The 10,750-nt window shown below is 52.1% G+C and overlaps 1 protein-coding gene and 1 long non-coding RNA gene across 2 annotated transcripts; both read left to right on the top strand.

Moving 5' to 3' along the window:
• The first annotated feature begins 5,852 nt into the window (after window positions 1-5,852).
• LOC121113096 (SUN domain-containing protein 3-like) lies at window positions 5,853-9,626 on the top strand. The gene is made up of 8 exons (XM_040696084.2): window positions 5,853-5,981; window positions 6,327-6,388; window positions 6,546-6,595; window positions 7,048-7,085; window positions 7,354-7,477; window positions 8,071-8,155; window positions 8,689-8,789; window positions 9,170-9,626. The coding sequence occupies exons 1-8, from the start codon at window positions 5,962-5,964 to the stop codon at window positions 9,401-9,403; spliced, it is 714 nt and encodes a 237-aa protein (XP_040552018.1). The 5' UTR covers window positions 5,853-5,961; the 3' UTR covers window positions 9,404-9,626.
• Window positions 9,627-9,771: 145 nt separating this feature from the next.
• Window positions 9,772-10,403, top strand: LOC121113097. Its single transcript, XR_005857744.1, has 2 exons — window positions 9,772-9,807; window positions 10,240-10,403. It is a non-coding gene; the product is annotated as an uncharacterized LOC121113097 (long non-coding RNA).
• The last annotated feature ends 347 nt before the right edge of the window (window positions 10,404-10,750 follow it).

Here is a 10,750-nt window from a genome sequence, read left to right on the forward strand (position 1 = left end):
AGATGCTGTTGGCCTTCCAGGCTGCAGGAGCACACTGCTGACTCATATCCACAAGACCTCCTCTTCAGGGCTACTCTCAAGGAGTTCTTCTCCCAGTTTGTAGATAGATCTGTGGTTGCCTCGACCCACAACACCTTGCACTTGGCCTCACTGAATGTCATGAGGTGCGTCCGCCTTTTAAGTCTGTCTAGGTCCCTCTGGATGGCATCCCTTCCTTCTACTGTATCAACTGTACCGCTTGGTGTCATCTGAAACTTGCTGAGGGTGTAGCAGATCCTACTCTCCCTGTCATTGATAAAGATGGTGAAGAGCATTGGTCCCAAGACAGACCACGCCTGACGGACACCACTTGTGATTAGACTCCATCTGAGCATTTAGATGTGGATGTCACAACCCTCTGGCTGCAACCATACAACCAATTCTTTATCCATAGAGTAGGCTAGCCTTCAATTCCACCTCTCTATTTGAGGTACTCCAGGTGCTCTAAGTATCCCAGAGTATATCTTGTCTCAATCATTGCAAACTATAAAACCCAGAGGGTTAAATTAATTGGAACTGATACTAAGCTTTTTCACTATGTACAAAAGTACTCATTTAAAACATGTTCAAGGTGATAATTTTCATTGGGCATACTTCCACTCAAAAACAAAACCTGCATCTGGTTGGATCTTAATGTAAATCATTTATTGTTGGTATGATTGCTCCACGGAGCAACTTCTAAAGACAGCTTCATTTAGAAATTACAATGCCTTGAGTTTTGAAAAGTTGTTCACATATTGATGTCTGCACTTCAGAGTCCATATTGATTCCATTTTTAAAGTCACAGTAATGAACACAAGCTAAAAAAAAGCACTGATGATCTTTAATGGCATATTTGAAGTCCTACCATCATGACTGTTTATAAAAATGTGGCAATCCAGCAAACTTATGACAGATGATCAGGATGCACTATGATTCCCTGAACCTATGTTGCTTTGTTTCATAACCTGGCAATGCTGTTAGAGTGAGTTGCCCTCAGAAGCATAGACCAGCTTCCACACGTACTCTGTTGTCCTTCTATCACTGTTCTGCACAGAGATACAAAGCAAGATCTGCAAAGAGATTACATGATGGAAAGTAACCTTTTTTAAAAACTGATGGCAATTGCAAAGAACAGAATGGCAAAATGAAAGGGAGAACCCTTCAAGACTGAAGAGGAAAGAATCACAAAGAAAACAAAGATATACCGATCCAGACTACTTTAACACTTCCATGCAAATGCACTCTTCTAATAATTTTTAAATTGCAGTAAGATGAGCATCGGTCTCCTTTCTGAGGCAACAAGTGATAGGACTGAAGGAAATGAGCTCAAGTTGCACCAAGAGAGGTTTTGACTGGGTACTGGAAAGAATTTCTTCATGGAGAGAATGGTTAGTCACTGGAATGGTTGCCCAGGGAATTGCTGGAGTTGCCATCTCTGGAGGTATTTAAGATATGCGCAGACTAGGCACTGTGGAACATGGTTAAATGGTAGACTTGGTAGTGATAATTTGATGGTTGGATTTGATGATATAGAAGTGTCTTTTCTGAGTTAAATGACTACATGATCCTATTATTCTATGAAAAAAAAAGAAAAAAAAAAGTATGGATATAGAATCATAGAATCATAGAATGGCCTGGGTTGAAAAGGACCACAATGATCATAGTGTTTCAACCCCCCTGCGGTGTGCAGGTTCACCAACCACCAGACCAGGCTGCCCAGAGCCACATCCAGCGTGGCCTTGAATGCCTCCAAGGATGGGGCATCCTCAGGCAACCTGTTCCAGTGTGTCACCACCTTCTGTGTGAAAAACTTCGTCCCAATATCCAACCTAAACCTCCCCTGTCCCAGTTTAAAACCATTCCCCTTTGTCCCCTTATCACTATCCACCCTTGTAAACAGCCGCTCCCCTTCCTGTTTACACGCTCCCTTCAAGCACTGGAAGGCCACAATGAGGTCTCCCCGGAGCCTTCTCTTCTCCAAGCTAAACAAGCCCAGTTCCCTCAACCTTTCCTCATAGGAGAGCTCCCAGGATACACAACCCTGCTTCCACCTTCTATGCATTTCCCCCTTTTCTCTCAGTTTGAGCTGCAGGTCCTTGCACTGCCACGACGGTCACCTGCCTCCCCTGCTGAACTACTTCTGCTCGGGGATGGAGAGCCGTTGCACTCTCAGAAGGGTGTCCTTAAAGAGCTGCCAGCTCTGTTCTGTACCCATGCCCTTAAGGACAGTTTCCCAGGGGATCCCACTCAGCAGTTCCTTGAGCGGCGGAAGTTTGCTCTCCTAAAGCACAGGGTCCTAGCTCTGCTTTTAGCCAAGCCTGCATTCTTCAAGATCACAAACTCCACCAAGGCATGGTCACTACAGCCCAGGCTGCCTCCAATCTTAATGTCTCTAATGCTTTCCTCTTCACTACTGAGCACCAGGTCCAGCAAGGCTTCACCTCAGTTCGGTCCATCTATTACCTGGACCAGGAAGTTGTCCTGAACAGACTCCAGGAATCTCCTGGATGGTCGGCCACCTGCCAGGCCACTATCCCAGCAGATATCCGGGTGGCTGAAATCCCCCATCAGGACAGGAGCCCGCGAGCGCAACACCTCCTGCAGCTGAAGCAAGAAGGCCTGGTCCACAGCCTCCTCCTAATTGGGTGGCCTGTAGCAGATCCCAGCCACTAGATGCCCTTTGCTGGACTGATCCTTGATTTTCACCCACAAACTCTTGACCTGATGGTGGCTGTTCCTCAGACACAGCTCTTCACAATCTATCCACTTCCTAACATAGGGGGCAATGCCGCCACCCCTCCTACCCTGTCTATCCCTTCTGAAAAGCCTGTAGTCCTCAATCAGGGTATTCCAGTTGTGCGATTCATCCCACCGTGTTTCCGTGATAGCAATCTCAAACTGCAATTTCTGTCATAGCAAAACAATTGAAAAAAATGACTTTTTGAGTAACCTTTCTAGTTAACCTAAAATGTCTATGAAAACTAATTCAGTTTTTGGAGGGGCACTTCACATAATAATACAAATCACCACTAAATAGATAGAAAACAGCTTGATGTAAGCACTGATGCTAGAATGACTCTATTCTTAGTTGCCTTTGCACTGATAGTTATGTTTCCCCTCATTTTCTGAGCATGTCTTCCCACGATATTGAAATCTGTCCTCATTTTTCCAATCAAATTCACGTTCGAAAGAGTTTTTCAGAAATCAAGATACTTGCAAAAAATCTTGCTGTAAGTGTCAACGGTTTACGGGCTGGTTCGGCCCAGTTCCATGACTGGCGGGGCGGAGGGATTTTGCAAAATCCGTGCCTCCGGAAAAGGGAGACAGGGGACCCCAAAATAATTAAAAACAGCGGCAAGGATCTTAGGAGAAACAAACTAATTTACTAAATACGGTTTCGGAATGCAAGATAACACACGATAATAGAATAGAATTAGAATCAAAGCCAATAAATCAAGTATAATGAGAGAAAGAGCGTATGAAAGCCATAGGCCTTACAGTAGTGCTGAGGCGATGCATACGGTCAGGATGAGAGCCGAGGGAAGAAAAGCATCAGGTGACTTTGCCAGAGGTTGTCTCTCCTCTCTGCCCGCAAAGCCCCCTGGGGAATGTAGTTCTTCTTCTCTTCCGGACAGCTGCTCGGAACTGGAGTATTAACACTTTAACTCCCAATGCACTACATGATGTTATGATGTTGAATACCAGTAACCAAAAATCATAAAACCGTGAAAATAAGACAGTACAGCTTATATGATTAGCACCCAAGAACAAACTGAAGCATTATTTCCAAAACAGCAGATAATGTCCCTGGACCTCCACAGTGAAAAATGGGGGAAAAAAAAAATGAGTATGCTTCACATAACAACCACCCCTAGAGCAGGGGATTGTCTTTGATTATGCATATCTTTGCAACTCTCACACAGAGATATATATTTTTAAGTAAATGATAGAAGAATCCTGAATACAGTGAAAAAAAATTCAACAGAACCTAAACCAAATTGATCCAGCCGTAGTCAGGGCGTGATACGCGTTGATTATTTTGAATTGCCAGATTTCCATTTTGAATCTTTTGGATCACATAATTCAATTTCAGGATCCCACTGGGAACTATTCTTGAGCTTGGACTCAGAGGGCAAAGTTGGCATAAAGTGTGCCCTTGACACCAACTCCCATAGTGTTTTTAAAAAAAAAGTAGGATTAGCCAAATAAATCTTGTCAAATTTTCTCTGAAGCTTAACTAGTAGTCTGTTGCTGTCTTTGCAGTTCTCCTGTGTCCCTTCCAACCAGACATAGTTTTTACACCGTGAAGAAAGAGTTTGTGGGAGTCTATTTTGCTAGTCCATGGAAGACAAACAAAGGAAGGAAAACATTTTCAGTAGAGTCGAATGCAGACAATATACTATTTTGTCTAACATCTTTATTGTACAGACCTGTGTTTGAATTTTGTATTGGGGATTATCCCTGTAGTGAGGTTTGCCCTGTAGGAGTGCACAGTGAGTGTCCATCTCTTAGACCTCATATGGATATCTCATCTTTACTAACCCTGTTACATCAGGTAAAGTAAGTATCATATGGTTGGACTGGATGATCCTGTGGGTCTTTGCCAACCTTGGTGATTCTATGATTCTGTGATTCAGATGCAAGATTCAGAATCATAGAATCATAGAATCACAGACTGGCTTAAGTTGGAAGGGATCGTGGAGATCATCTAGTTGCAACCCTCTTGCTGTGGAGAGGGTTGCCATGCCTAATAAAACCTAAGGAGGTTCAGGAAGGCCAAGGGCAGGGTGCTGCACTTGGGTCGGGGCAATCCCAGGTACTTATACAAAGTGGGGGAAGATCTCCTTGGGAGCAGCCCTGCGGAGAAGGACCTGGGGGTCCCGGTAGACGAGAAGCTGGACACGAGCCAACAGTGTGCACTTGCAGCCCAGAAGGCCAACTGTGTTCTGGGCTGCATAAAAAAAGGAGCGGCGAGCAGGCAGAGGGAGGTGATTGTGCCCTTCTACTCAGCGCTTGTGAGGCCCTATCTGGAATACTGCGTCCAGGCCTGGGGCCCCCAGTACAGGAAGGACGTAGAGCTCTTGGAGAGGGTCCAGAGGAGGGCCACTAAGGTGATCAGAGGGCTGGAGCACCTCTCCTATGAGGAAAGGTTGAGGGAACTGGGCTTGTTTAGCTTGGAGAAAGAGAAGGCTCCAGGGAGACCTCATTGTGGCCTTCCAGTACTTGAAGGGAGCATATAAACAGGAAGGGGAGCGGCTGTTTACAAGGATGGATAGTGATAAGACAAGGGGGAATGGTTTTAAACTGAGACGGGAGATTTAGGTTAGATATTAGGAGGAAGTTTTTCACACAGGGGGTGGTGGCACCCTGGAACAGCTTGCCCGAGGAGGTTGTGGATGCCCCATCCCTGGAGGCATTCAAGGCCACGCTGGATGTGGCTCTGGGCAGCCTGGTCTGGAGGTTGGCGACCCTGCACATAGCAGGGGGTTGGAACGAGATGATCACTGTGGTCCTTTTCAACCCAGGCCATTCTATGATTCTACGACTTTCACATCCCCTGCCAGAAGCACACAGCCTGCCTGTGCCCAGGACGGGAGCAGCTGTGCAATGGCTCAGACATCCTTGCTGGGGCATCCAAAGGAGCCCCTCTCTCGGTGTTCGGTGGTGTTTCTGGGAATTTCAGCCTTGGGCTGGGGGCAAACCCATGGGGTCTGTCCCTCCTGGGCACACCCTGTGAGGTCATAGAAGGCGTCACTTGGCCCTTGCAGCTGTCACCTATTATGACATCAGAACCCGCGGTCCTACTCAGCCACGCTGCCGAGGTGTGCAGCACTGCAGTCCCGCGAGGATCGCAGAGCAGGCGAGTGGGGAAGAGGTGCTTGTGTCCTGGGAGGAGAGCAAGCTGTTCCCTGTGTCTGTCAGTGGAGTGAAGGTGCCAAAATGCTAGCCCAGCTGGGCAGGTGGGTGCAGCAGGACCCAGAATGCAGGGAGGGGAAGCCAGTAGCACTGCGTGCTGCCGGGTTTTCTCCAGCCAGGTGGCCCAAAATCCCCTTCCGTGGGCACAGCCCTAGTCCTGCTCTGGGCAGAGCCGAACAGGGCCAGGCCGCTGCCCCGGTGGCACAGCAGAGCTCTTCATTCTCATGTGTACCACGGGTGCTGTGGCACTGTCCAGCTCTTGCTAAAGGGCCCTGGGACTCGCAGCTCTGCTGGGCAGAGGAACGCGGTGGCAGCGTCTGCTCAAAGGACCCCAGGAGGCCGCGTCCCAGTGCTGGGCCGTGATAGCCACCGTCTGATCTCTCCCTTAGGCAACGCGCTGCCGAAGAGAGGGGAAGGAGGACTCCTGTCCTGCTTCTAGCAGTCCTTTCTGGTGAGTGTTCCCCACCCAAGGCCATCCAAGCAGAGCCGGGGAGCGGGACTGTCCCACACGGCGCTTCCCCGCTGGCTCTGGAGGAGGAAGATAGGGCTGCGGGGCTCAGAGCAGCCTGAACAAACTAACGGTCTCTCCCAACTGATGTCCCCCACAGCTGGAGCCTTCCTCTGGATAATGGCAACTTGGAAAACCAATGTCCTGCAGGTCAGTGCCGTGGTATGCGGAAGAGGCCAAAGCTCTGCCCTTCTGCCTCCACGGGGACGGGGGAGTTTGGCCATGGGCTCATCACTGCTGAGACCCAGGGTGGGCCCTTGAACCGGGCTGGGGGTCGCCTTGGCAGCAAGGTGGGCTTCAGCGTGGAAGCATCTTCCCAGTGTCCACCATGGAGCTCAGGCTGAAGGCAGCAGCGCATGGGAAGAAGGGGCCTTTGGCCCATCCGTGGCACTGCGGAGTCTAAAGGGGATGGGAAAGGAAAGGGAGAAGCAGCAGATGCTCTGCAGCACGTGGAGGGCCTAAGAGCACAACTTTGGGCAGCGGTCCTATACAAACTGCTGGGAAGCAGCAGGAAATCCTGCCAGCGGTTCCCTGGGAAGCTCCTTTGGAAGCCCTGGCCGTGCTCCGTGTGCTTCCTCCCACTGAATGCCTTTCTCTTCCAGGTGTCAGCAGGACCTGTGCATGAGCTCCCGTGTCTGGGGTAAGAACACTTCCCTGCCACGCACCTGCCTCTGTAGCGTGGCCTCAGCTGGCTGTGCACTCTTTGCACGCTTTTGCCTCGTGCCCAGGGCTCCAGCCTTTCCCATCTGTGCAGTGGAAGGCAGCCCTTGGCAAAGCAAGGAACAAAAGGGGCTGGGGGACAAGGAAGGGCACAACCCTGGGCCCAGAATCCTTCACCTCATAGCATTGGAGCTCTGACCTGCGGGGTGGACAGTGCTGAACAAGACTTGCTTTGCCTCTGCCTTTAGGAACTCACCGGTCTGCCTGGAGCTGAAAATGAAAACTATTCAGTTCTCGGCCAGAAAGGACCTCATTCTAGATGCCGTGTTTCACAGCCTGAAAGACAATGGGATCGACGGATTGAAGAGAGAGGTAGTGGTGCTGCTCCCTCGTGTTTCCTCTCAGCCCCTTCCAGAGACAGCCCTGTGCTCTGGCTGCCTGCCCCACACCTGGCTCTCGGGGCTCAGCCTCTCTTGTGTCTTGGAGCTGCTCTGCTCCCCTCACTGAGAGCTGCTGCTGGTGCTAGCTGCACGGTACAGCTGGGATCAGGGTGCTCTGTGCAGCGCTGTGAATTCCCCCGGGGCTGGGCCCCCGCCCCCAGGCACCTGCTGGGCTTGGCTAGGAGGCCACACACTGTCCCTTCTGAGAGACTTTGGCAGGTCAGGCTTCTTAGCTGGAAGGGCCGTTCTCCAGGCCAGCTGCAACTGGACCAGTGCAGGGCGTGGCTGGCTCAGGGCATGATCTGACTGCCTGCCCAGGCTGGTCTGGAGGTGGCACAAGGCTGGCAGCAAGGGGATCAGGCAGAGCCCCAAGTCGGTCTGTGCTGTGTCTCTGGAGCCCAGTGGCTCATCAGGGCACACTTTCTGGAAGGTCTGCCTTAGCTCTTGGATAGGACTCCCTGGTCACACCAATCTCCTTCTCTGTTTGTGCTCACTGCTCTATCTCCATTCCCTATTTGTTGCCAGGAAATTCTGCAGCTGACAAGAGAGGCAGTTGAGAAGGTGATGAAACACGACACCTGGCTGCCCAGTTGGGCTCTAAAAACCATGGGTACGTAGGCAGGCAGCTTCTCTACCCTCAGCTTTGCGTCTGGCACTCCCCAAAACCTGCCAAGCTCCGCTTTCTCTCAGAGTTATCTCATAGAGCTTTAGAATGGCTGAGGTCTCAAGGGACCTTACAGACCATCCCAGTCCAACTCCCTGCCATGGGCAGGGCTGCCACCCTTTCCGTCAAGGTGCCCAGGGCCCCAGCCAACTCGGTCTCCAGCGCCTCCAGGAGTGGGGCATCCATGGTTTCTCTGGGCAGCACGTGGCAGTGGGCGGGGTCAAGAATTTCCTCCTGACATCCCATCTAAATGTCCCCTCACTGAGAATTTAAAAAGCCTTCAGCTGCGCTCCCAGGCCTGACGGGCTCCTTTCCCCAGGTGCTCAATCAGTGGTTCAGGCCGGGACTCAACAGTTCCCCTACGCGGCGGGAGGGATTTTGCACCCCAGAGTCCTGCCAAGAGCTTCAGGGAACGAGCATTCACTGCTTCAGCTCGTCTCTGGGCTGTCCTAGTGCACGTCTTCCCATCTTTATTTCAGGTGCCACTATTGATGTGGAGAGGACATCCAAGAGTTATGGGGGGAACCGCTGGCTTTCTCCATTCTTTTCCTCCGCAAAGCCTCCTGAGACGATCTTGCAGGTATGGCAGGAGAAATGGTGGCTGTGGGTTCACTGCCTTGCCTTCTGGCTGCAGGAGCAAGCGCACAGCAATTTCCTTTGGCCCAGCTGCACTGCTCAGCCCACACTCTTCCCCACCTTACTGACACCAGCGTTGGGAAGGTGATGGGGTGACAGATGCTTGGGAGCGCCGCCCCACCGGCTCTGGGCAAGCAGAGAAAGGCAGTTGACTCCAGGCCTATTGTCCAAACCTTTACATATTCCCCTCCTGACCCTTGAGTAGCGTTCCATTGTGAGGAGAATGGCAGCCCACAGAGAAGGCAAGGTCTGTGCTCCTTGCCGAACAGCCGGCTCTGGCGGCTCCTTGCCCCACCGCTGATGGACGCGTCTTTCTCATTTCAGCCTGATATTTCTGCTGGCAACTGCTGGGCTTTCCAAGGATCTCGGGGCCACGTGGTCATCCGGCTGCCGGAGAAAATCTGGCCCACGGCTTTTACCATCTGGCATATCTCCAAGGCAGTCTCTCCCTCTGGGGAAGTCAGCACTGCCCCCAGAGAGTTTGTTGTCTCGGTAAGTCTGTGCCCGCTGCTGCTTCTGGAGGGGCCCAAGGAAACGCTTTGCCATAGAGCCCCATAAGACCCCAGAGAGCCCCCAGAGAGCCCCGTAGCCACCCAACAGAGCCCCACAAAGCTCCGTAACTGCACCATAGAACCTGCCCAAGGGCACGGAGACCCTTGGGGTGGTTACACGTCTCCGGAGGCCTCTGCTGCTCTTCGTCGCTGAGCAGCTGGGAGCAATTGCTCCACGTGGCCTGACTCAGGTTCACCCTCCTTTGTGCTGCAATCCTGTCAGTGCTGAGGGAGGGGGGGGGAGGGCTCCCGGCTTCGGCCTCGGCGTGTTCTTTTTCGCATGGCCTGCCTCAGCGTGACCGCCACCATCTCTTGTCTTTGAGGGAGTGGATGAGGACGAAGGTGAAGCTCTCCTGGGGTCATTCATTTATGACTGTGGACGGAGAGATCGCCCAGACCTTCCAAGTGCAGGTATGGCAAGTGCTTGCAGCAGAATGCCAGGGAGGAAGGCCGGGCTGCCTGCAAGTCCTGGGAAGAAAGGGTTTGCCTGATCACCCAGGCCTTCCTCTGCTCTCCAACGCGGCCGACTCCTGCGGGGCTGACAGACGAGGTGGCCGTCCCACCTTTGGAAGCACTTTTTCTTCCTGGTACAGAAGAGAGAGCAGCAGCAGGAAGGCGGCGCGGGAGGGAAACTGTCCCCCTGCGGGCGCGGAGAGACGAATGCTGGTGGCGAGGAGGACTGCAGCTGCCTTCCCCCATCAGCATCGCCGTCCCAGCGTCCCACGGCAGGCCGGGGAGCAGAGCAGAGCAACTCGGGGCTCCGCAGCTGGCAAAGGGAGCTCTGTGGATGTGCTGCGGCTCTTCCCACGTGCGTAACGAAGCTTCTCCTCTTTGTCCTCACAGGAGGAGCCCCGCAAAGCCTTCCGCCAGATCAAACTGGAGGTGCGGAGCAACTGGGGAAACAAGGAATACACCTGCCTGTACAGAGCCGATGTTCACGGCAACCCAGAAAAGGCATAATAGATACGTAGAACGGAATAATTAAATAAAAAGATGTTGCTACCTTTCTGCCCGTGTTGAGGGTGATCACTAAAGCAGTGTGGTGGGGTTGGGAGGAGGCAGGGGCTGCAGGGCCGAGTCGGGTGAGCGCCACGCCGCGCTGTGACGTCATCACCGTGCGCCGCGAGGAGGAGGCGGCCATGCGGAAGCGGTGCGGGGCTTTGGGTTGGATATTAGGAAGAAGTTTTTCACACAGAGGGTGGTGCCACCCTGGAACAGGTTGCCTGAGGAGGTTGTGGATATCCCATCCCTGGAGGCATTCAAGGCCACGCTGGATGTGGCTCTGGGCAGCCTGGTCTGCTGGTTGGCGACCCTGCACGTAGCAGGGAGGTTGAAACTCAATGATCATTGTGGT

This window comes from Gallus gallus, chromosome 2 (assembly GCF_016699485.2).
Source record: "Gallus gallus isolate bGalGal1 chromosome 2, bGalGal1.mat.broiler.GRCg7b, whole genome shotgun sequence".
In the NCBI taxonomy this organism is placed as follows: Eukaryota; Metazoa; Chordata; class Aves; order Galliformes; family Phasianidae; genus Gallus; species Gallus gallus.

Coding starts and splice junctions, on each gene's coding strand:
- LOC121113096 (XM_040696084.2), top strand. CDS start 5,962: ATGCTAGCCCAGCTGGGCAG. Junction 6,389..6,545: donor GCTTCTAGCAGTCCTTTCTG/GTGAGTGTTCCC, acceptor TGTCCCCCACAG/CTGGAGCCTTCCTCTGGATA. Junction 6,596..7,047: donor GGAAAACCAATGTCCTGCAG/GTCAGTGCCGTG, acceptor TTTCTCTTCCAG/GTGTCAGCAGGACCTGTGCA.